We start from the raw sequence: 26,175 nt of genomic DNA on the forward strand, positions 1-26,175 counted from the left end.
TTTATTGGGCGGCAAACCTATATGCAGTGTAAGTGTGTTTGTGTGTGAGTGTGTGTGTGTGTGAGTACATGTGAGTGTATACATGTGTAAATAAGCAAGTGCATACACGAGTGTTTGTGTGCGTGTGTGTGTGTGTGTGTGTGTGTGTGTGTGTGTGTGTGTGTGTGTGCGCGTGTGTGTGCAGTGTTTGATGTACTTGATGTGTTTGTGGGTGAGCAGATGCTGGGTTTGGCGGGTCTTGCCCCCTCATGGTGGCAGTACCTGTATGAGAGCCTGCAGCCCTGGAGGCCCCAAACACAGACAGGGATGGCCAGCCTCCCTACCAGCACAATGAAAGGTCTCTATTCTCCCTCTGTACGACTTGGCTTACCAACACAAACATTACCAGAGGAAACAAAGAAAACAGACATCTAAAATACAAACAAAAGCATTGTGCCATTTTTTAAACAATGCATGACATGACCTTCGACTTCACACATTAAGTAAAAATAAAGAACAGGAAAAGAGTGTTTGCTTCCTTGTAAAAATCTCTACTGGCAAACTGAAATATTTTAGCAGGTAGCAGAACTCATAAGTTCACAAGACGAAAAAGGTCTTGAATGCAACTCACTGCCAGTCTCCCATGTTCTATACAGTGCAGTTATTACTTCATACTGTACAGGGCATATAGCTTTGGTGAACAAACCAAAATACAATTCTTACATCTGTTACACTTGCTGTATGGTGGAGTCCAGGTTACCTAATGCTATATGTTTCCTAGTATTATTTGCATGTGCAGGTATGTGTGTTTGTGAATGACCATGTACTGTATGTTACTCTGAAACCATACTGCGGTGGTTGCAGTTTTCCTGGCTAGGTTTTCTCATTTATCACACAGTGTTTTCACTGTCATCAGCTTCCTCATGTTACTCTCCTCCTCATCCTCCCCATACACAGCAAACAGAGCTGGTGCAGGATCTACGCCCCTTAAAACAGAGGAGATCTGAGGTCACTGGAAACACATATCCTTTTCTTCTGTCACCGCAGAAACATCCCTTTGCTTTTGTGATGTCACAGGAAAAAATGAATCAGAAGATTCTGCAACACATTGATAAAAAAAACCCCAGAAACACAAAAGCCTTCTGTAAAAATGAGCAGATGTTGTCAGAGATGCACACCGAGGCTTTGTTGGACTGGCGTTTTTTTTTCTTGGTGACATGCACAACCAGCAGGACGGTCAGTGAGTCAGAGGACTGACCCAGGGAGCACGGGAGAGGAATTTTACAGCGAAGCCCCTGATGACCTGGTGATAACACGGCCCTTAGATCTCCCTGGCTCCTCGTACCTCCCAGCTCTCCAGAAGGCCTGGGTCTGCCCCACTGCTCTCTGACTTGCTGTGGTTACAAGGCTTGTTTATGCTGCTCTCTACAGGCTGTCATGAGCAGAGCAGCCAGCCGGACTTCTTGATGGTCCAGTATGGTCAGTCAGTTGTTTCCATGGGCTGAAATTCTTACTGAGGTCAGCAGACATATTTTGTAGGCTTGTCCCTTAGAAGGCTCCCTGTAGCTGGAGCAACCATTAGGGGAAGAAGAGAACTTAACTTTAAGCCCGGAATGGTCCTGAGTCGGTCTTTCACAATTAATAAGTCCTTCTTGTCTTATTTATTATTATTATTTGATTCCAATCAGTCTCCTGATCCATTGCATTGATTATTCTGGGGTGATTTTATCAGAACACAGGTGGGCTTCATAACTGTTAGCTTTGTGTCTTTACCTGTTTGATTCACCGCTTTGGCAGTAACCAGGGCTCCACCGTTTCAGCATGTAAAACAGCATACCAGTTCCCTCCATCTGTCAATCTACCCTCTTCAACATGCAGCAGTATGGCGTAATGGGAAAGACAAGGGCTCCTGACCCAAAGGTTGCTGGTTTGATATCCTTCTGGGGCGCTGCCTTTGCACCTGAGGGTAAGGTACCTAACCCTGAATTGCCTCAGTAAATATCCAGCTGTATACATGGATAACATGTAAGAATATTAAACGTATGTAAGTTGTTCTGCAAAAGGGTGTCTGTCTGCTAAGCGACTCAATGTACTGTAAACATAATGCCATCATCAGGAAATCAGGAATCATGGAAATCAGGAATTTCCATGGAGCATATGATCAAAATGGATTGTTCCTCTTATCCCAGTACTGATTGGCCTGATTAGGAATAACCTGAATGAATACCACAAATTTATTTCTGACTTAATGTGGCCTCAGAGGGCAGATAAACTCACACTTTACATCACTTAGGAAGTTTCAGGCTCACCTGAAAGAAAGATTAACCAAATCACACAAGTCTCACTTTACATGCTTCCCCTTGGCTCTATCTTTGAGAAATACAATATTCTGTATCACTATTATGCGGATGATACACGGTTTTACCTACCAGTTACACCTGACAGCGCTTGCTTACTGAAGAATCTCTTTAACTGTCTTGAAGACATCAAATGCTGGATGGCGAGGAACTTCCTTCAGCTAAATGAAAACAAAACTGAAGTAATTATATTTGGCCCTCCTAGCTCTGTCACTATCCTAAGCAATGCGCTTGGTCCCCTGTCTGCAAATTTGCACAAAGTAGTTAAAAATCTTGGTGTCTTCTTGGACTCTTCTTTGAACTTTAACAAACAAGTCAGTAGTGTTGTGAAGGGCAGCTTTTATCATCTTCGAGCGATTGCCAGATTAAAGCTGTGTTTATCTCATAAGGACCTGGAAACAGTTATCCATGCATTTATCACCTCTTGGTTGGATTACTGTAATTCCCTGTATATGGGGATGACCCATTCCACTCTTTCTCGACTACAAATCGTTCAAAATGCAGCTGCTAGACTTTTAACTGGAACTAAGAAAAGACAACACATCACTCCTGTTCTGGCTGACTTGCATTGGTTACCAGTGAAATACAGACTTGATTTTAAAATTTTACTGTTTGTTTTTAAAGCCCTCAATGGATTAGCCCCACAATACATTACTGATCTGCTGATTCCATATTCTGCCCCCGGGTCACTTAGGTTATCCTCACAACAACTCCTCTCAGTCCCCCACTCACACCTCAAAACCAAAGGTGACCGGGCTTTTTCTGTTGCTGCCCCCAGGCTTTGGAATAGTCTCCCGTCCCATATTAAGTCCTGTCCCACCGTCGACAATTTTAAATCAAATTTAAAAGACCCACCTTTTTTCTCTTGCTTTTAGTTCAGTCTGAGGTTGCCCCATGGTTTTTGTCATGTCCACTCTTAATTTATTTTTATTGTTTTTTTCTGTTTCTTGTGTTTTAATTAATTAATTAATTAATTAATTAATTTTTCTTACGTATTTTCTTTTAATCCTGTTTTTACTCATACTCCTATTTCCTTTTATTCATGTATATTTGTATTGTCTTGACATCCTTCTTGACTGGAAAGCACTTTGGGTCAACTCCTGTTGTTTTTAAATGTGCTATATATATAAAAGTGACTTGACTTAACAAGGACCAAGTTTCCACAGCCCTGTTTGATCAGTTGAATTATTGATAGATGGATTGATCAAATGACTGAAGCATAAAACTCAGAATATAAAGGTTTAGTAATTCTCTTGGATTCAAATTAGAATAATCCTCCGGCCATAAATGTACTGACCAGATTCAGATGGTAATCACAAATATTAATAACTGTTTACTTATTTCTCCAGCTTGCCTGCTGTGTGCTGATGCGGGCCCACAGAAAGAGAACAAGATGTCACAGAAAGACACCGCTGGCCCCTGTCAGCATCAGTGTGTGCGCTCCTCGCATGATTGGCACGCCACTTGTGTTGTCTAACATAAATAATAACATAAATAATAGATGATGGCTGGTGAAGCGGCTGTCAGCGGATCGCTCAGCGGCCCGGCCCCAGACGCTGACAGAAACGTCAGCTTTTATGTCATCTTTTGACGTCAAAGTGCCCCTGCCTGATGAAAGTGGTGCTTCAAAGCTCTCGCCAGACTGATGCTGGCTATTGATCTGGAGAGGAAAAACGCTGCTTGACGTTTTGATTTGAACAAAGCCCCCCCCCCCCCCCCCCCAAACAAGTTTCCCCCCACTGTTCTCAGGTGCAGAAAATGACTCTCCCCCACAATATGTGCTGTTCGATGCAAAGAACAAAAAAGCTGTTTAATACAACATTAATCTTTCGGGGAGTGATTGATTCGGGTTGGAATTGCTCTTGAAGGAACATCAATTACAGCATCCTGAAAGCAAACTGGAGGGTGGCGACCTTACAGTTCCCCCCGTTTCCGACTGATTTCCTGCCTGCATATCATTTAGGTTTTTGCTGCCCTCTGGTGTCGAGAGAGCTGCACGACACCCGGTGCAACAGCCAGTGCCAAACAGCATAGTTTGACTGCACAGACGGCTTTGAAAGCCCGTCTCCGCGGAGTACAGCTCTGAAAGCAGCAGCTATTTCTTGTTTGGAACTGGAACAGCTGCTGCGGCTGGATATAAACAGGGCAAAGACTCTCTGAGATCAACAGTGACAAGACGTAACGCTCCATTATTTATGGACACTTTGATAAACTGCTGCGGAGTACTCTCCACGTGGCACAGCAGCACGCGAATCTGCTGCATATCAGAGAAATCAGGACAGATTGGCGTGTCAGCCCGCCACGGCGGTGAGAGGTCCGACCCATCGAGGGTTTCTGCGCAAATGACTGTAGTAATGAAACGTTGCATCTCACGTGGTAATTCCCTTTCAAACGATAAATAGTACAATTTTTACAGTACAATAGTACAAATATAACAATTTGGTATGTCTTCCGACACGTACAACAGCAACTGCTCGCATGCATAATTGCATATTCAGAGACCCAGAGGGACTATGAATGTGAAGCCTTGCAGGACACGGTTAGCAATAACCCGTCACGCATTGAAATACGTTATACGCCTGCCATATATACACTGATGATTCGTCACAGAACATTGAAATCAAATTTTAATTTTTGATGCGTAGTTTACTGTACTAAACTCACATGTACTTAAAAGCAATGCAAGATAATCTGCTCAACGCAGTTCTGACCCCGGATACCTTCATGGCAAACAGTAATAACTATGACAAAGGAGATCATTTTCAGAATGACAGCGTCGTATTACTGAACATGAGAAATATTTAGGTGGAGTCACAGACGTTTCTAGCTATTGAAAAGATTCGGGGCTAAGTCAAGTTTGCCTAGTCTTGTCTTTTTTTAAGGGAGATCGGCATCGGTAGGTTGTGGAGGTTATATCTACCTTTATAATAAATAAATATTATCACACCTTCGGACGCTGTTGTTTTGCTATAAACACCTTCTTTTTCAGGGCGAAAATATTCGGCGCTAGGCTTAAAATATTCGGGGCTGTAGCCCCGAATGATCGGACCTAACGACGACACTGGGTGGAGAACTAATTTTTCGTTATGTAACATGGGTACTATTTCTACTGTTACTACAACCGCTACCACTAATGACCATAATTATCATGATCATTCATAACGCATGTTCGCAGTCGGAGATAGGGAGCTAAATCGAGCAAGTGAAAATCTTACAACAGGCAGATAATAAACTTCCAGTCGGCATCACCTGCCACGTGGGAAGCCGGCGTAGTGATTTAGTACGTAGACATCCTCTCCCTTACGGGAATCTCCAGTGCGCTCGACCCGGATACCCGTCGCTGGGTTCAAGTTCAAGGGATCATACAGTGCGCAGGACGGCTCGAAGCGCTACGCATATAACGTCATCTACGCTGTTTTTTAAAACGAGAATGGTGGCCTTGTTTGCGTAAACGCAGATGAGGAATACCTCTTACGGAAGGACGTGGACGCGAAATATGGCTGGAGTCGGAGGAGGAAGAGCGTAGGACTGTCACAACTTAATGCATGTCGTCGACCGGGTCATTTATTATCGATCACTGTTAACGTGAGCATACGATCGATCGTAGCGTTTTATCGTGTGGTAAGTAAACGATTAAGCTGAAATCGGCCCTGGCTGCAGAGCTGCTCTTATTGCAGTTGCAAACCACCCAGACAGCTCATGTGGCGAGATCAGCATCATAGCGGCGTATCTGACTCACTCAGTCGTCTGTAATATATGTACGATATCTGACAGGCCAGCAATAGCAGGAAATGTTTTTGGCAATCTTTCGCTGAAAGTGAGTAAGTCAGTGCTTTCAGCGTCAGTACCTTAAGGGGCTGGCTATCTAGGCAGCTATCTGGCTAACGCTAGCAACCTGGCGGAGAGTATTGGGCGTTTAGCAAGCTAGCTGGCTACGTGTGCACAGTAGCGTTGGCTTTTTATTAGCCGCTTGTTATCAAACTAGACAGTTATTTGTGCAATCAGCTTTTTGTCCCGATGGATAACTTCACTACCGTTTACTGGCAAGCAGGGAAGATGTAGCTGGTAGTTAATTGTGTGCGGTATTTTATTGCTATTTGACAGCACCGATTTTCTCCTTATTCAGGTAATTGGTAATTTTGAATACATGATTTCCCATTGTTTGATTGAATGTTGGAGTGCCGTTCGGTAAAGCTCGGTTTGGCAATTCCGATCCAAGGCGAACTTATGCTTCCTTGCTCCTTTGAGATTCCAAAAATCACCGCTTTCCCACAACATCAACCGGTTAACCGGTTAACATCAGAACATTTAGCATTGTCATGTTTGTCATATTTCTGGGCAATATGCAATATTTATGTGCGTGTGTCCGTGGCGTATGCATTATGGGCACCATTGGCTGCATCACCCCTAACACACCAGCGGCCCTCCCGCTGTCGCGACCTGTTGCAGACTTATCACACTTCCTGCTGAGGAGACAGTCCGGACTCCTCTTACACAATAGCGCTGTGCTGATTACATCGCGACATCATCAGTATAATTCACACTAATTTAAATAAAGAAGCTGGGTGAGACTATTGTCCCAGTGTAGCAGAGGCTGTTTGCCTGACCTGACATCATCAGGACCCGAGAGGAGCTCTGATTGTTAGCATTGTTTTAATGAACAAAACACCGGCATTTTCTGTTTCGCGTTGCATATGAATCAGGAACGTCAACAGTCCTAAGCTCAGAGGCCGCTCTCCCTACTGAAATTGGCAAAGGGAGTTACATCAGTAGGTAATCTGCGCCAATCTCGCAGTAGGTCCGGCCTGCGCTGCTCTCTCATTGGCCGCTGCTCGGGTCAGTGTTTGCACGGCGTGCGGGGTGTGAGATGCGGGGAGTCATTGCAGCGCTCGGTCTGTAATGGAAGTGGCTGGTGCACCGAAACACAGAACAGGGAGAAAGCATTGACACGGTCCATCGGTCGTAGTTCGGACTCTGTGGACTGTAGGTACGAACTTCTTGTGCGGTTTTTTCCTCCGTTTAGAACATCAGTTGTGAAATTTGCTAAAAGTAAGGCTTTGGCCTGCTGTTTTCTGTGCCTTTTATTCTTTTATGAGACAGAATCCACATCGGAAGTGTTTTCTGCATCTCTGTTATGATTTGACAATTCTTTAACAGTTAAAGAGTAGTCTTTATTCTTTACCTGTTTCTTATGGCTGGTTTCCTACTTGTTTAAATTTGCTTGTTGGTCATATGCAGATGCCACTCTGTGTACCTTTCAGTGTGTGAAGACTGGGACTGTTGTGTAGTGTCATTTGGTTGTTATTTAATGTAACTTTGCAGTGTTGTTTATTGCAACTTTGCCGAGTTGTTTATTGTAACTTGGCAGTGCTGTTTATTGTAACTTGGCAGTGTGTTCTGTTGCGGCTGCAGGTTTCCTGGTTGCAGAAGGGGCATCATGCTGTTTCAGAGGCTGGCGTTGTGCTCGCGCCTGAAGGCAGGGAGATGGACTGTTCCAGCGAAGTCCCGCCCGAGTCTCGCCAGGGCTGTTTCTCAGGCCAAATGTGAGTGTCACTAACACACGAGACAGCTCTCAACATTAACACATGGGAGACCTCTCACCACAAAAGACAACTCTCACCATTAGCAGAGGACCATTTGAGGCTGCGAACTACCACTTCCACGTCATACTCAGAATGACTCAAAGGTGAAAGGCAGGTGAAAGGTGACAGTGTGGTTTAGTGGAAGTCAGCCTGTAACCCAAAGGCTGCGGGTTCAAACCCCAGATACTTAACCATAAATGCTGCAGTAAATATGCTATAAACAGATAATAGCAAGGTGAGGTATGTATGCTGGGGTCATCTGCAAAGCAAATAAATAACAAGAAAAGAGAGGGAAATAAGCGAAATTAGATGATTTCTGGGGGTTTGCCTGTCACATGTTAGCAGAGCATTCTCTACTGTACTTGGGATATTAAGGACATTTTTTGTAACATGTCTTGGCATGTCGATGGAGTCTGCAGTCTCATTCTGAGAAGAAGACTTGTCAGGTTAGAGGTTACAAGAACGAGCAGTCATTACTCTCAGATCCTCTTCTGAAATGCATTCTCCTTTGGAGGGGGCGCAGTGTGACCATTATCACATTGCTCAATCCTGAGGAAGTCAGATAGGTAGCTGGCTGTTACCAGGCCATCCTGGCTGATGTTGTTTTCTCCCTGATCAATGCTGTTTGGAGATAGTGAGGACAGTATGATGGTCTTTATCTGCTCCCATTGAAGTGCTCTCTAACCCTGCAGGCTGAGGGCAGTGGGGCGGAGAGCTCTGTATTGTAGCCCTAACTCTGGCTTGCTGATGTGGCAGCTTTTGCTCTGTTATTTTGTGGAGGAAGAGGGGGAGGGGGTGTTCCCCTGTCAAATGCTTTGCACAGCTTTAACTGTTTAAAAGAGTAAACGCGCTATTCTCCACCCAGAGAATCTCAGTATGGATAGAAAATGATCCAGAAAAGGACACAAAGTTCCTCTATTGGACTGTAAAATTATTTTTATGGGCTACTTCAGGCTATTATAGGCTACTTCACTGCTAAGAAGTAAGTAGGGTATTGAGTTAATTATTCTTCTCAAGGGTCATGCTTTTCTTTGAAAGTGTTTGATAAGGCTTTCAGCTGGCGGGAACCATTCAGGTTGTGGGTTGAAGGGGATTTTTCTCTCTTATGCTATCTCGGGCTGTATGTGTATGTGTTTTGGGGGGTAAGTGCTGTGGGCCCTGTTGCTCTGTGTGTGGGACACGCTGATCTGGCAACCCATTCGTACCTGCATGAGTCCTCACTCCATTACCTGGCTGTAACACGGTGTTGCTGTTAAGACCAGAGCCCTCAGAATGCCTCAAAGTCTCACCTGGCTCTTGTGTTTTAGTTTTAGTCAACAACAAGCAAATATGACATTCTCACTAATGCTCACACAAGAGTATATTTTAACAAATATGGACAAATAAAAAGTTGTAAAATTGTTTTGTCGATGATTGGCTGTGGCTGCAGACATCTCTTGCATACTTGCCAATCCTCCTGATGGAGGGGAAAGTGGAAATTCTGTTCTTACCCAATGTTATCACGCTTGTTTAATGCAGTTCAGTGATGCTAGTACTGAATTATGCTAGTCTGAAAACAGCAGCAGGAAAGCAAGCGCTGGATCTGTGGCATTGTCAGTGTCCTGCCCCCTCTGGCTATTGTCTTTATAGCAAACACCTTTAGCCAGTTTTCATGTCATATCAGCGTCACTTTGTCATTCACACCCACCGTTTCCCACTGTTCCATCTCAGGTTGTTGGCAAGTACCCGCCTGAAACCTGTGTGCAGTGTTCCGCATTGTCAGTTAGGGAAAAAATGTTTTTTTTTCTTCAATTGCAGTTTTCCCACCAAAAGGGCAGACTTGTTTTCTGTATATTTATGTATTTCAGAAAAAGTGACATGAAACAATGTCATAATTGCCATGATTTGATTGGCTGTATATCTATGGCTTTAGTCAAAAAAAGTTATTGCATATAACCACAATTTTTAAGGCACTGAATATACCCAGATAATATACACCTCACATGCAGAACTGGAAACAGTATCATGTCTCACTCGTTCACTCACTGAGTGGCTTCCCCCAAAGTCATGAGAGCACCTATGTTTTACCACTAGATGGTGCAAATGAGCAGATGAGGGGATTCAGTGCCTATTCTTGTGTCATTGGTAATCTTTATGAACGTGAAGTGGGAATGCGGAACACTGCTCCTTCTTCACAGTCACATCTCACCCCTGACCCCTGACCCCGGGTGACTGCATCATGCCCTCGGCTCTGCATGGCCAGCATCCTGCTCATGGCTCTCTGCATCTCTCCTCTTCAGATCTGCCTGTGTGTCCCTCACTCAGACACGCTGCCGTGCGGCACTGGAGTAACATCCCTTTCATTACAGTGCCACTCACGCGCGCCCACGGTAAGTCCTTCGCACACCGCAGCGAGCTGAAGCAGGCCAAGCGCATCGTGGTGAAGCTGGGCAGCGCCGTGGTGACGCGCGGGGACGAGTGCGGGCTGGCGCTGGGGCGGCTCGCTTCCATCGTCGAGCAGGTGAGGGAGCAGGGGCGAGCCCCACCCGCTGGGCTTTTGGTGGGAAACCAAAAGTCAGATTCATTTCACTGTATGTGAAGATGACCATATGTAAAGTGGTGTGTATGCATGATGACTGCATGTATGGTGGTGGCATGTAAATGACTGTATTTAAGGTGGTATTATGGAAATTACTGCATGTAAGGTGGTGTTACCGAGATGATGGTATTTTACCCTTTTGCGCACATGGTTACGCCGCTGTGATAAGCCCTTTCGCGTGTATGGTCACACCAGTGTGCTGAGTCCTTTCCAGTATGCTGAGCCACATACGGTAAAACCGGTGTGATTAGAACACTAGATTGGAAAAATTCTAGCTAACGTTAGCTTTGAGGAAACAGTGATTTTTAACGTTACAAACTATAGCAAATGCGGTGGTGAAAACTGTGAGAAGCTTAATAATGCTATCGAAAACATAACGAACCATGTAACGTAACACGCACGCTACATAGCATAAAATAAGTCACGTGCGAAAGGTTTAGGGTGGTATCATGGAGATCACTATTGGTAAAGGTAATTGGTAATGGTAAGTGGTGATGTACAGGTTACTCCCTGCGTTGAAGGTGGTGTGGTAGAGATGATCTTCTGCGTTTAAGGTGGCAGTCCTACAGAACCAGGGCAGAGAGATGATGATCGTCACCAGTGGTGCCGTGGCGTTCGGGAAACAGAGGCTAAGGCACGAGATTCTGCTCTCTCAGAGCGTGCGGCAGGCACTCCACTCGGGCCAGAACCAGCTGAAAGACATGGTGAGTCCACTCTGAACAGAACCAGCTGAAAGACATGGTGAGTTCACTCTGAACAGAACCTGCTGGAAGACATGGTGAGTTCACTCTGGACAGAACCAGCTCAAAGGCATGATGAGCTTATTCCAGACAGAACCAGCTCAAAGGCAGGATGAGCTTATTCCAGACAGAACCAGCTCAAAGGCATGATGAGCTTATTCCAGACAGAACCAGCTCAAAGGCAGGATGAGCTTATTCCAGACAGAACCAGCTCAAAGGCATGATGAGCTCATTCCAGACAGAACCAGCTCAAAGGCAGGATGAGCTTATTCCAGACAGAACCAGCTCAATGTGGAGAGTTTTTATTGAATAGGACCAGCTCTGTGCTGCCCTGCCCTGTGTGCAGAATAGCTGTGGAATGCTGTGTTCTGTGCTAGTACAAGTAGATGAATCTGAAGATTTTGTGTTCAGTACGGATCTCTGAACATTATGGATCCTGTTTGGGACACTGGGTAAATCTTTACTGATAGTACCGCTGAAGCATCTGTGTGGCTGAATTACCCTGAGTGGTGCTCCAGCCCTGTTTTTCATGGTCAGTGGTTGAGGGGATGGTTTGGTGTCTCTGTTCCCCTGATATCAGTGGTTAATGGTTTATGGTTGAGATGACAGTCTTGTGTCTCTGGTCCTGGTCTCTCCCAGTCGGTTCCGGTTCTGGAGGCGCGGGCCTGTGCGGCGGCGGGTCAGAGCGGACTCATGGCACTGTACGAGGCCATGTTCACCCAGTACAGCACCTGCACGGCACAGGTACGCTCACAATGAGCCCTCTCCTGCCTCAGTGTCTCTTGAGTGCGCTCTGCAGACTGATAAACAGCATGATCATACACATCACATTACTGTCATTTAGGAGACACCCTTATCCAGAGCGACATACATAGGGTACAGTTTTTACATGTTATCCATTGCTACAGCTGGATATTACAAAGGCAATTCTGGGTTAAGTACCTTGCCAGCAGCTGTGCCCCAGCGGGAAATCTAACCAGCAACCTTTCAGTTACGATGCCTGTTCCTTGCCACTATGCTTCACTGACACTCCATCCAGGGTGTCTAACATAGTTTGCATATTGCACAGATTCATTTAGTACAGACCGGATTACTGTTGTTTAAGACGTTGGCTGGTGTTGTCTTCCGTGGGCGTGGCTTGTGACGGGGCGTGTCCCTTGCAGATCCTGGTGACCAATCTCGACTTCCACGACGAGCAGAAGAGGCGGAACCTAAACAGCACTCTGCACGAGCTGCTGCGAATGAACATCGTGCCCATCATCAACACCAATGACGCGGTGGTGCCCCCGCCCGAGCCCAACAGTGACCTGCAGGGGGTAAACGTGGGTACAGTGCAGAGGGGGGGGGCGGGGGAGGGTCAGCGTCCCCACTCCGCCCCACCCCGCCCCGAGGATGTGCATGCTGGGATGGGGCTAGGAAGAGGGGCATGCTGGGAAGAGCTTGGCAGGGCCCGGCAGTGCGCTGGGATGTGTTGAGAGGTGCATGCTGGGAGCCGCAGGGTTGCATGGCGTAGCTGGGATCTCATGGTAACAGCTTGCTGGTGTCTTTGCATCCCCTTGCTGTAGTCTGCTTCTGCCTACAGGGGGAGTCTGCTGGTGCAGAGGGTGGAGGGGCTACCCATTGGCAGCAGGGTGTCAGCACATTGTTACAAGAGTGCCACATCTCCACAGAAACAAACAGTGTGTCACACCTCTAGAGAAATGCTGAGTGCCACATCTACATAGAAACACAGTGTCACCTCACAGAAACACTGAGAGGGAAAAAAGGCTGAAATTTGCCTTATTCCCAGCACAGTAAGCGTGAAGTGCTGAAAGTAGCCTCCACAGCGACCCTGCACACAGCCCTCCCCAGCTGTAGAAAAGGAGGCCACACCCATAGTCACATGTGCCCCTGCTGGAGGGGCATTTCAGTCCTTCAGGTAGCACTGTACACTGGAGAACAGCACTAATCCCAAAAACACTGCTGCACCACCTCTGCCCCAAAACGAGCAAGCAGGGGAACCCCAAACCTTCTTTAGTCAGGGTAGATCAGTCATTTAAACTCTACTGCTGTCTGTAGGGAGGGTAGATCAGTTATATGTACAGCATTGTGCTGTCATGACTTCGGTTTCACCTCTCTCTCTCTCTCTTTCTCTCTCTCTCTCTCTCTCTCTCTCTCTCTCTCCCCCCTACCCCTCTCTCTCTTCTCTCCTCTCTCTCCACTCGTTCCCTCTGCAGGTGATTAGCATCAAGGATAATGACAGTTTGGCTGCGCGTCTTGCTGTGGAGATGAAGGCAGATCTGCTGATCGCCCTGTCAGATGTGGAAGGTGTGTTTATCTTCGGGGCCCTGAAGGTCGCTAGGCAGTGAATGCTCGCGTGGCGTTTTACCCGTAGGTGGGAGAGTGAGAGTCTGCCCAGCCTTGGATTCAAAACCGTAATGCAGTGAAACAGCCAGTGCTGTAATGCTCTGAAGCCTACCGGGCACATATGTCCAGTTCATAAAGACAAGAAGAGAGAGAAGAGTCTGTAGTCTGTGAAAGGAGCTCTGCTCTTTACTCCCTGGCTTTTTGTCTGTAGAGTTCTCCTCTAGAGTAAATGCAGAGAGGTCTGTCATAGACTGCTGACTGCCTCCTTGTTGTCATCAGCAGAAATGTAAGAATATCATTTTGGCACCCCCTTTTCTTCCTCAGGGCTGTACGATAGCCCCCCAGGATCTGACGATGCCAAACTCATCGATATTTTCTACCCTGGAGACCAGCAGTCCATCACCTATGGGACAAAGTCTAGGGTTGGGATTGGAGGCATGGAAGCCAAGGTGCGTGTGCAGAGGAGCTTGCTGTCGGCAACATACTCAAGCATATTCACACACACACACACACACACACACACACACACACAGACTCTCTCAGGTTCTGTGTGAAAGGTGTGTTTCCTGTCTTCAGGTGAAGGCAGCACTGTGGGCACTGCAGGGAGGCACCTCTGTGGTCATTGCCAACGGGACGCACCCCAAGGTCACAGGTCACGTCATCACCGACATCGTGGAGGGGAAGAAAGTGGGGACCTTCTTCTCAGAGGTGAAGCCGGCTGGTGAGTCCTGCACTCGGGGGAGAGGCTGAGCAGAGAGAGAGCAGCTGAAAGACTCGAGTTTGGGAAACACTTGTAAGAGGAGACAGGTTTTCAGTGAGGTGGAGGTGCCACGAGCTGCCATGGTAATGCCGCTGCATGTATCGGCAGGTCCCACGGTGGAGCAGCAGACAGAGATGGCAAGACACGGGGGGCGGACGCTGGCCTCACTTCTACCTGAGCAGGTGAGGAATCTGAATGAAACTGTATAGTAACTGGATGGGTTTACAGAGTAGGCTCAGGGATGTGGGTGAGCCATCCAGATGGGGTATAGATTAAGAGTTTATCCAGACACTCTGGAAGATGTGCAGGTGTGCAGGTGTGCTCCTGCAGGTGAATGGAGGTAGGGCTCACCGAACTGCGTCTCGTCACAGAGAAGTGAGATCATCTGCCACCTGGCTGACCTGCTGACAGAGAAGAAAGATGAGATCCTGGATGCTAACAAGAAGGACATGGACCTGGCTGTCAGCACAGGTAAGCCACAACCACAAAACATCTGTCAGTGCAGGTAATGTTCCACAAATATGCCTGCCATAAAAATATCAGTGCAGGTAATAATTCAAAAATGGATCTAGACAGTTTAAGATGTACCTGTTGGATCAGGTATTAGTGTACACATTCTCCTGTTGGGTTGTGGTTAGATGTTAGGGGTTAGGTGTTAGGGAGGATTAGGGATTGGGTTAGGTATATGTATATGCAGGTGCGGTAACTCCCTCTCTCCCCCAGGTCGGCTGTTCCCAGCCCTGCTAAAGAAGCTAGGATTAGGGTTAGGGATGTTAAGGGTTTGTAGCAGCAGAGTAACACCCTCTCTGTCCCAGGTCGGCTGTCCCCAGCCCTGCTGAAGAGGCTCAGTCTGTCCCCCGCAAAGCTGAACAGCCTGGCCATCGGGCTGCGGCAGATCGCTGTGTCATCCCAGGACAGCGTTGGCCGCGTCCTCCGCCGAACACGCGTTGCCAACAACCTGGAGCTGGAGCAGATCACTGTTCCAATCGGCGTGCTGCTCGTCATCTTCGAGTCCCGCCCCGACTGCCTCCCCCAGGTGGGCCAGCCTTCTTCACATTAGCCAATCACATCAAGGGGCGGTGTGGCTGCATGTGTAGTGAGAAAGCTTTCTTCCGGCATTGTTGTTATTGTTTTGTTACTAACATTAGTAGTCATAAAAGTTTATTCCATGTTTTAATTTGCTTGGTGCAGGTTCACTTACATAGCTTACTTTTGGTATGTTATGCATACAGATGGGTATTTGCCTAGGGTGACCATACGTCCTCTTTTTCCTGGACATGTCCTCGTTTAGAGATGCATGTTTTAAGTCCCAAAACGAGGACATGTCCGGGAAAAAGAGGACGTATGGTCACCCTAATTTACCAGACAAATTCAAGTCAAGGTCTTTGCTCAAGGGTTCAACAGCCGTGAACCTATAGCCCACTGGTTACAAAGCCAGTTCCTTAACCGTTGTGCATGCGTGCTGTTTGTGTCTGCAGGTGTCTGCACTGGCCATCGCCAGCGGCAACGCACTTTTGTTGAAGGGGGGGAAGGAGGCAGCCAACTCCAACCGCATCCTGCACCAGCTGACCCAGGAAGCACTCTCCATCCACGGGGTCAAGGATGCAGTACAGCTGGTAAGCCACTAGAGGGCACTGGGAAAACTGGCCTACCCAACAGTTCAGTAAGTTCAGGCACAGTGAATGAACTCTTAGTAATAGTGGCCCTCGGGTTAAAGGGAAAGCACACAGGTGTCGTGGGTGCAAGAGACAGCCTCTGTGTGAGATTTCACTCTTATCTCCATGTTGTAGGTGAGCACACGTGAGGAGGTGGAGGACCTGTGCCGGCTGGATAAGATGATCGATCTGATCATCCCACGAGGCTCGTCCCAGCTGGTGCGGGACATCCAGCGAGCAGCCAAAGGCATCCCTGTCCTGGGCCACAGCGAGGGCATCTGCCACGTTTACGTCGACTCAGACGCCAGCATCGACAAGGTCATCAAGATCGGTGGGTCCCTCCCCCCGTCGCCACGCGGTCACCAACCTGAGGCAGCAGGGTGCAAATGGGGTTCTGTTTGTGTTTGGACAAGGGGTTCTTCCCCTAGAATTAAGACCAGAGAGAGAATAAGAAGACCAGAGAGAGTGTGAGGGTGAGAGGCTAAGAATGTGAGGGTGAGGGAGACGGCATGAGGGTGAGACAGTGAATGCGAGACTGTGGGGTGAGAGGCAGAGAGCGCTTCAGCCTGAATTTGAGCTTCAGTTGAATTTTCTGTGGCTTCACGCTTTCAGTCAGAGACTCTAAGTGCGATTACCCTGCGGCCTGCAACGCCATGGAGACGCTGCTGGTGCACAGAGACCTCCTGAGAACCCCGCTGTTTGACCAGATCATAGACATGCTGAGAGTGGAGAGGGTGAGACGTTCGTACGCACATACTGATATACTGTATGTGTGTGTACATATACACACACATACTAACATACACACTCACACACACAAACACATACTGACACACAAACGCACACGTGCACATACTGACATGTACACTCATACAGGCATACTGACAGACACATACTGACGCGCACTAATATGCACACATATACAGTATACACACACGCATACTGATATACACACTCTCTCTCACACACACACACACACACACACACACACATATACCCACACACAGTCACAAATACATTCGTACACGCACTATCACACACATCTCGCAGTCTCTCAGGCCCAGCGAATCTGTGGCTCATGGTTCTCTCTCTCTCTCTCTCAGGTGAAGATTCATGCTGGGCCTAAGTTCGCCTCATACCTGACCTTCAGCCCATCGGAGGTGAAGTCCCTGCGGACGGAGTACGGGGACCTGGAGTGCTGCATCGAGGTGGTGGACAGCATGCAGGACGCCATCGATCACATCCACAAGTACGGCAGCTCCCACACTGACGTCATCGTCACCGAAAACGGTAAGAATCACCCCTCCTCACAGGGGTGCTTTTCATTGGTAAATCTGTCTCTCAAGGTTTCTTTATATTTCAGCAGTCCTGTGCCATGTTTGGTCCTCTTGTGTTCTGACCAGTCTTCAGAGCATGTATATATTTACATGTTTATTTCATTTGGCAAAGATAGGACATTTTCAGACTGAAAACTGATATCTTCAGTGTGTTACACCAGATTTGGATCAATAGACTATTCTCAGGACAGTCTGAGACAAAATGTTGAAAAGAGATCATTTACTCCATACATAAAACAGCAAGAAAAACACTACTAAAATGTCAAGTGTATGTTTTTATGTAAGCGTATTAGAAGGGAAAAGATCAAAATGGGCCAGATGTTACTGTTCACAGCAATCAGTACGGTTTGGTAGAGACTTGAGAACACATGGCCTGGACAGTAAATGATGGTGAATACATCTCCTGTGATGCCACGGTGTCTGAAAATTGAGACTATGCTGTAGTGTCACAATAGCTGATGTTGAAACCAAATTACACTGCAATGTTACAATCTGTAATTGTGGTCTCTCTCTCTCTCCTACAGAGGAGACAGCTGAGCAGTTCCTGCAACAGCTGGACAGTGCCTGTGTATTCTGGAACGCCAGCTCTCGCTTTGCAGACGGATACCGCTTCGGCCTGGGTGGGTTTTCTCACGTCTTCTCCGCGCTTATTCGCTTGTTAGGGAGAAGCAGGGCAGCAGGGAGAGGGGTTGGGAAACTGGGCTGAACCCTGAAGGTTTCTCATTTTAAATTCCAAGCAGCCCACTGCTGTTGTGTCTTTGAGAGAGGTACTTAACCTCAATCGCTCTAGTAAATAAATGAATAATGTGCAAGATGCATATATAAAAGCATTTGCAAAGCTAATGAATAATGTTTGACAGTGGTTTCCCTGTTATACTCCAAGGGGAATGCATGTTTGTTATACTCTAAGTGTTAATGCCTCAGGCAAGTCAAGATGTTAACTGCTCGCTTATTAGGTGTCTCAAGTCTTAGCTCTGGGAGATGAATCTGTAAAATTACTGTGTAATGATGTAGGGCACACCTGTACTCCCTCACCCCCACCACAATTTCTGTCAAGATCGCCTCATGGAGAGGAGTGTGTGCTGGTTATTACTGTAGGTTTAGCTCATTATGGTTTGATTTGGACTTGCTAACCGCTGTCCTCTGGCTCCCCCTAGGGGCGGAGGTGGGCATCAGCACGGCGCGCATCCATGCCCGCGGCCCTGTGGGGTTGGAGGGACTCCTCACCACCAAGTGGGTTCTGCGGGGCGACGGGCACACGGCGGCCGACTTCTCTGAGCAGGGCAGCATGAAGTACCTGCATGAGAACATCCCCATCGCCCGCACCCTGCCCGGACAGAGAACCTCCAACTAGGACCTCCAGCTAGAACCGGCAAACAAATGCTCCTCCTAGACCTGTATTCAAGACCCTCCCATCAGACAGAGAGCCTCCAATGAGGGGCACTTCCCACAGGAAGACCCGCCTCCCGTATAGAAAACCTCCAGTGAGGTTCGTCTCCCACAGGAAGACCTGCCTCCCAGACAGAGAAGATCCAATGAGGTCTACCCCCCACACAAGAGGACTGAGCCACAGAGAACCCTGAACACACCCAGCATTTTGGGGGTTTGGAACACCGTGAGATACCAAAGGGGAGAAGTCCATGCTCCCAGGAGTAGTGGCCTGACTGACTAGGCCCAGGCAGGTGCAACCTCATTTCCAGTCCTGAATGGCAACAAGGTGTATTTTTTTTTTCTTTGTTCCACTTGAGCACCTATGTATATGACCTACATCGTGACTGAGTCGACAGGTTCTCCTTCAACTGAATGGTTTTCTAATCAACGTCCTCATTTCTGTTGAAAGTTGAAGTAACCTGGCTCTCCAGGTGGACGTCAGCTGCTTGTTGCTGCTGAAAGTGTGCAGTCCTGGTGTATGTACCAGCTATGTGATTGAGTGAGATTAGACACGCCCGCAGAGCTGTTGACCAAAGGGGGCACAGGAAGCCAGCGGCCAGCCAAGGTCAGGACTGGACCCATTCAGGACTGGAACTGAGAAGTACAGAATGAAACCAACCAAGACCCACTATGGCCAGTACATTTATCCAGCCAGTGTGTCTTATACAGTGATACGTTTCACATTCATACAGCTGGTCACGTACGTCTCTAAGCATTACAGTAGCACTGCCTCTCCCTTTTGAACTTGCTACCTGGTTTGAAACACTCTGTAAGTCTTACCTGTTGGCCTATAGCACAGTACACTAGAGCTGCCGTCACTTAAACCAGAGCAGTGTTGTGTTTAAAAACCAGACCACGATCATAAACACTCCCGCTGTCTCTGCGCCAGTTTTTTCCTTTTGTATGGTTGTTTGTACTCTTTCTGCAGTTTTAACTTTCCGCTTCGCTGCTCTACTTCCTGCAGTTGTAGAACCCCGTTCTCCCGTTCTGTGTTACATCTCTGCTGCGGTTCCGTGGTTACGGGCCTCTCCCCTCGGAGAGGGAGTGGTGATCGGGCATTCCAGAACCGGCGCCATGGAAACACAGGATCCTCCTCAGTGGGTTTTTTTTTTGTAATTTATGGCAGATGTTTCTGAATAAAGATTTTGTTGAGTAAAGCTGCCCTGCTTTCTTTTCGTGTTCTGTGTCCCGTGGCTTTTAAATGAAAGCTTTCAGATGGTGTCTCTCCTGTCTGTTCCGTTCGATCACGCTGGAGTCCTCGGGGCTACCCAGTAGGGAGCCATAGATGCCCTGCCCCCTTAATCTTTGGTGAACTTTAATGAATAAATAATAGTTATTTTAAAACATAATCAGACAGGGAACAATGTGGATGCAGCCTCCAGTGACGTTACATTATTGCCATTTAGCAGACGTTCTTATCCAGAGTGACTTGCGTAGGTAGCACTTTTTACATTTGTACAGGTGTCTGGCTTCCTCTGTGTTCACATGGGTGTTCTGTGTTAGACTACATCCCTTTACAAATGTATGTAACGAGTCAGCAAATCAGAGCACTTGTAACTTGTAGTTCACGGTTGCAGAGATGGAAGTGCGAAGGCGATGCACTGAACTGGCTGTCTGATCCTTGTATAAAAGAGTCTGTGAGCCTGGCTCTCTGGAGTTTACCTTCCTGACTTTCATCTCAAACTCTGGGCAGGGCTGCGCAGACGTGTATGCGATAGGCCCGAATTTCACTGCTGTGTGACCATATAAGGAGTAACGATCTAAATCTTTGCTTATTTTTGCCACCGTAATCTTGCTTTGATCTGTATCCTCTGAGGACCTGCCTTCATAACCTGATGTTGGGTGTGATCGTTGCTAATGTGTCGATACTCGGCGGATGTCTCCGATTCAGCTTTGCAGTCAGATGTCAGTCATTAATCGTGCAGGGAGATCCGGAGAGTGGATTGCAAGCGACAGGCAGGTCAGAACGCTGCAGATATCAGAGAGGAGCAGGCACGGCTTCTTGTGAATCGGGTGGCTTTGGTGCAAAGGAGCCCGCTATTTAATGGAAAACGAATGGTAAATTTAAATTACTCAAGGTTAGAACTCATATCCCTCGCTTCGGCTGATCTGAGGAGAGAGCCGCGGAGCACAGCTCCCAGAAGGCCCTAATTTTTAAAATCAATTATTAATTAACGGAATAATTTATTCATGCACATCTTCTCCAATTGTGGGCATCTAATTAACAGTTTCAATAATTGATATTTATTTCTGAGGTCTGATGAAAGACGAGGCGGCTGGTTATTTGTTATGTGAAAGTTCTGCGCTCGAGGCTACGATCAGGCCGTTCTGACTGTGATGTGAGGAAGGCCCAGCTGGACCCAGCAGGCCCTGGCACCGAGCATGTGATCCTCCTGCAGTCTCCGGCTCGCTCGGGGAAGTGGGTTTTTTTTCTACATTAATGACGGAAAGCTCAAAGAACAAGTGTGCGTTTCCTTAATTTGTCATGGGTATTTGATGGCGTCACCAGTTTGAGTGCTCGTTCCGCGTTTGTTCGTTGCGACCGCTGTCGACTGTGTTCTGCTCTGAGGGGGCGAGCGAAACTCCCCACCACCAATTCCTCTTACTCACTCCCACCTGACTGGCTGCGCACAGCTTAATTTGTACTTGTCCATCTAGAAAGGTGAGCATTTCCATTTCAGGTTATCCTCTGATTCACAGTCCAATGCCTTTACCGCTACACCACACTATTGCCTTTCTGCAGGGTCTGCTGTGGGACACTTCCATTGCACATCTTAGCTGGGCAGCCCATCAAAGTTGTAGGGCTTTACACTGAGGTAGAGAAGAATACTACAGCTTTATACTGATTTTGACAAAGAATACTACAGCTTTACACTGAGAGCTTTACACAAAGAATATTATACTTTCATATTGTTTCAAAGCAAAACAGCAGAACAATGAGGTGGATAATATTCAGGTCATACATATGAAGGCTTAAATGAATATTTTTGTTGTTTTCAATTGAATTAATTTGTCTTGTGTATTTGTCTTTGCTCCCTCCCTGTTAAACAGACAATTACAGTCCTGGGGGCTTGGTGTCTGTAAGGGTTTGAGACTCCTCTTTTATTCAGCAACTTTTAATTTACATCCAAAGCACCAAGATACCCCCCCAACACACACACACACACACCCTCTAAAGACCTCACAATACCCTTGTTAAAAATGCCTGTTCTAATAAAGACCTGATAATGTCTATCCTAGTGACCTCATAATAGCCATCCTACGTATACATTTGGGAAAACATATAGGGACACAGAAGAGGGATGGGAAACACCATGTCCTGCTGTACACTACACCTATACCTATACACTACACCTACCAGTGAAATATGCCTTGCATTTGACCTGCTGCATTGGGTTATTCACAATGGTGATTCAGAATTAGAACATTAGGGCATATACAACTTAGAACGTATGGAACATATAGAACTCCCATGTTATTCAAGCATTAAGCAATCAGCAAATATTCCAGGTTTTGACAACAGGTGTCTTTTTGTTTGTCTTACCCTTTAAGCATATTCTAATCACGTGTTTGCCTTGTCCATAGTGACTGTGTGGTGTGACCAGATGGAACTGTTTGCTGACCAGACCTTTTTATAGGTCAGAAAGCGAATAGGACTTTGTTACTGAAACACAGAGACTCCCATGTCAGCACAAGCTTGTCTATAGACTCCATGGCTCTATACAGTTATCTTCTAGGTCTCATTCTCTGCTGTAGAGCTTTCTGTGTGTGTGTGCAAACAGCTTTACCCTTTCAAATAACCAACAATAGAGCTGCTAACTCTGTCATTAAAGCACAATGGTCCTCCCGGATTATGGAGCTATGGGTAACACATTTCAGAAAGGATTACGCTTTTTAAACAGTAATTTTAATTATTACGAAAAGCTCTGATATAAGCTTGATATGATCTGTATGAACTGGAAAGGGAGAACTGGAACAACCGGGTTGCTTACTCGTTTTACCCAAAGTTGATGGTTAATCGACGTTGAGGTTAGAGTTACATTAACCAGAGCTGCCTGGACACACCTTGTCTAAATCACTAAAGGAGTCGGTTTCTCTTTTTTGTTCACTGGATCCAAACTTGGGTAAAGCACTGTAGAGATGACATCACTGTCATTGCCAAGGAATGCTAGAGAAACTCTAATTACCTCAATGTGTTCATTGTTGCCTTTAATTCAGAGAGTTCAATATGGAGACGATTTTGAAGGGCTTGGAAAAGCAAATCGATGAGAAAAGTGTGTTGCGGATAACACCAGCCTATGAGATGCTGCTTGACACTTTACATTTCATGGGAACTGAATTTGTTTCTACAGGCAGCAAGCAAGCGAAGAACGGCTATGCGACTGTTATCTTCGGTCGACTGGGCCAAACCATTCCATCCATCATCATACATGTGCTCAACATAATGTTCATAGTATTTATGAAAGCTTAGTGTAATCCCCCTCGTACACACATCTGACAGCACTATCCACAATCCTTTTGTAAAATGGTCTAATCATATGGTAAGCTGGCCTGTCCCTTAAGACCAGTGTAATGGGATATTTCATAGACTCCACTTCCTCTACAATAGAAAGGCACAGCTTGCAATCTCTAAGCTTCTTATTACGGCAAAACAGCAATGCTGAAATAAGATGAAGTGTTGGCCGGAGAGATTCTTCAAAAACTGGGAATTAAATTAATCATTTCTATTTGACAGGCTCAGTGATATTGCTGTTATAACTCAATAAAAGTGATAATAACAATAATGATAATAATATAAACTTCATAGAGCATATGCTACACTTACACACAACAGTAATTAGGGGAAGGTTTTATAAAGGAATGTAAAAATCAAGGCAAAAGACATCGGTCAGGGGAAAAAAAAAACACGCAAAAGGAGGCCGTGTAAAAACCAAAACTCTTTATTTGCACTCCTAATATATGAGCTTACATAAGAGCACTCCTCATCCTCCTAAAAGAGCCCACGTAGGGGCTGAAGCTACCCCAGTCCCCACAGGCCCTATACTCGCCCGGCCGCATGAAGTACTGCCTGCCCCTGTAGTAGGGGTGCTCGTAGAAGATCCAGTAGCCCTCCGTCACGTTGCAGGAGTAGATATCATGGTACATGAAGCGCTCGTAGACGTTGGGGCAGTCGTCTGTGAAGTCCATCATGTGACCCCTGAAGTCGGGTCTGTTGTAGATCCGCATGCGGTAAGATCCCCTGTACTGAGGGACAGAAACGCAGAACACGCACAGAAACTCAGGGATGTTTTATGTAATTTCCTCGCTACTGTGCACAGAAACTCAGGGATGTTTTACGTAATTTCCTCGCTACTGTGCACAGAAACTCAGGGATGTTTTATGTAAGCTGCTCACTCCTGCTCAGGGTTGCCTTGGTTCAGAAAAGCAGGGCCGTACTAAGTGGAAGATGGCTGATCTGGGTAGACTGCACTGAATGGTTACTCAGTTGACATGTACCTGGTGCCACTGATTTCATTGTGAGCCCTAAATAAGCAGTTCCTTACTAAGGAACTGCTCTTTACTAAGTTCCTTACTATAAAGATGCATCCACTCCAAATGTCTACAAGAAAAAATCTCAATCAAAATTTAGAGATATAGGATGCATTCCTAAAAAGTAACGGAAACTGTATTCTGTAGAGCTGAAGAACAAAAAATAAGTACAGCATATAAAGATGTACAGGTATCGTTCTGTTGAGATACTGAGTCGATGTGTCACATCTCTTATAAATGAGACCAGATGAGTCCGGATCAATCATAAGGCAAAGAATTCTTCAATACTATAATGAATACTTACATAGTTACATTTGTCATAATGAACACAGTTTTTATGTATTACTTAAAATCTTAATTTCAAACCTCACGTTTGTTGCATTTTCATTACAATTTTTGGATTGCTGATGGTTACTAATCTGCGATTCATGGGATTATTTCTGATTATTGTACTCACGGGAGGGAACATCTGGCAGGAGCGGATGCAGTTGTTGAATCCCATCCAGTGGTGGTAGTCCGGGTACTCCCCGCGGTTCAGGATGTACTGGTACCCCATGTAGTTGGGCTTCTCGTAGGCAACCCAGTGTCCCCCCATGACGCGGATGGAGTTGCAGCAGTTGAAGTGGCGGAACGTGTCCATGCAATCGCCGCTGCACTCCCAGGAGCGGCCCTGGAAGTTAGGGCCTTCGTAGAAGACGATCTGAGCGGAAACGGAAAACAGAGGAGGTGGGTTTCCAACCGGGGAGCGCGCACAGCGAGTTTTAGTAAAACACGTTCGACGACAGACAATTTCCCCGCATTTACACCCAAGGTTTCAGCGAGGGAACACGCATGAATTCGACCCGTGCGGTCCTTTACCAAGTACAAGTGCAAGTTGAGGAAGACTGCCGCTGAAATCACGCCATCGTTTATGTGTCTCATTCTGATAAAATTAAGGTAAGGCATATGTAGCGTTTACCTGCTGTGTAGCAGAGGAATGAAATGGAAGTCTTTTTGCTGCTACCTTGATGTGTTTCTCGCATGTCCCCTGTGGTAGCTTTAGCTGGTGTGTGATTTGTTTACCAGTACTTCAAATGTTCTAAACATTATCATGTGTAATCAAATTAACTATCTGATTTTTAAAATTTGTGGCTACAAACGCATCATTTGACACAACCGTTGTGATTGGGAATGATCGTGTACTTTCAAGTTCAATTGACAAAAACCTTTAAACATGAATTTAAAAAATAAATAAATACGTGCTCTCGATTTGTTGTTTAGAAGGTGAACTTGTTTCTTGTCCCAAAACTAAGTAAAATAATGTATTTATTGTTGTTTTGTATTATGTGTAGTCTATTTATGTTTTCAGATCAGGTATAACACTTTTTTGAATATCCAAGGTTTTTTCCTCATCGCAAAATGCGGCTGAGAGGTTAAGCCAGGAGGAGCCAACGGCTTCTGTAAGCAAGCACAGATATTCACTGTGCAAATGGGAAAAAAACAACAACACAAGCGTTGTTAATATATGAAAGCCGGCGTAACGTTGAACCCCAGCTAAACCTTGAGAAACATCGACAGAAGAAACTCTTCTCTCCGACGGTCGGAAACTCCCAGCTGAACCGATCTCGCTGGACGGAAGAACAGAGAAGGGCCTGATTGAGCGGCATTCCGCGATTACCTTTCCCATGTTGGAGGGCCGGGTGTCTGCGCTCTAGCTCTGCGCTGTACCCCGCCGCGCTGGTCCCATTTATACAGAGCTGCAGCGGGGCATTGTTCGGCCGGCCTCGCGTCTTTGGCACATCAGCACTCACATTATGTCTTTTACAGAAGTTCACAACCCTTACAAACGCCACACCCCGTTCTATTATGGCCGGTACTAGAGGTTTACCTATACAAACACCA

At 46.4% G+C, this 26,175-nt stretch overlaps 2 protein-coding genes across 4 annotated transcripts; one reads left to right on the plus strand and one right to left on the minus strand.

Moving 5' to 3' along the window:
* Positions 1–5,812: 5,812 nt before the first annotated feature.
* aldh18a1 (aldehyde dehydrogenase 18 family, member A1) lies at positions 5,813–19,883 on the plus strand. 3 transcript variants are annotated; one of them, XM_036532088.1, is made up of 18 exons: positions 5,813–5,957; positions 7,749–7,879; positions 10,267–10,418; positions 11,051–11,200; positions 11,876–11,980; positions 12,400–12,558; positions 13,453–13,543; positions 13,907–14,031; positions 14,159–14,303; positions 14,451–14,524; positions 14,714–14,813; positions 15,158–15,378; positions 15,821–15,958; positions 16,133–16,328; positions 16,610–16,731; positions 17,101–17,287; positions 17,859–17,954; positions 18,492–19,883. In XM_036532088.1, the coding sequence occupies exons 2-18, from the start codon at positions 7,774–7,776 to the stop codon at positions 18,686–18,688; spliced, it is 2,364 nt and encodes a 787-aa protein (XP_036387981.1). In that variant the 5' UTR covers positions 5,813–5,957; positions 7,749–7,773; the 3' UTR covers positions 18,689–19,883. The 3 variants fall into 3 exon arrangements, with proteins under 3 accessions (XP_036387981.1, XP_036387990.1, XP_036387973.1); XM_036532097.1 differs by lacking the exon at positions 5,813–5,957 and adding an exon at positions 7,080–7,323; XM_036532080.1 differs by lacking the exons at positions 5,813–5,957; positions 7,749–7,879 and having other exon boundaries at positions 9,765–10,418.
* A 3,847-nt stretch (positions 19,884–23,730) lies between these two features.
* crygmxl2 (crystallin, gamma MX, like 2) lies at positions 23,731–25,960 on the minus strand. Its single transcript, XM_036542589.1, has 3 exons — positions 25,952–25,960; positions 24,752–24,994; positions 23,731–24,009 (listed from the first exon to the last, which is right to left on the minus strand). The coding sequence occupies exons 1-3, from the start codon at positions 25,958–25,960 to the stop codon at positions 23,731–23,733; spliced, it is 531 nt and encodes a 176-aa protein (XP_036398482.1).
* Between the last annotated feature and the right edge of the window lie 215 nt (positions 25,961–26,175).

This window comes from Megalops cyprinoides, chromosome 1 (genome assembly GCF_013368585.1).
Source record: "Megalops cyprinoides isolate fMegCyp1 chromosome 1, fMegCyp1.pri, whole genome shotgun sequence".
Taxonomy (NCBI): domain Eukaryota; kingdom Metazoa; phylum Chordata; class Actinopteri; order Elopiformes; family Megalopidae; genus Megalops; species Megalops cyprinoides.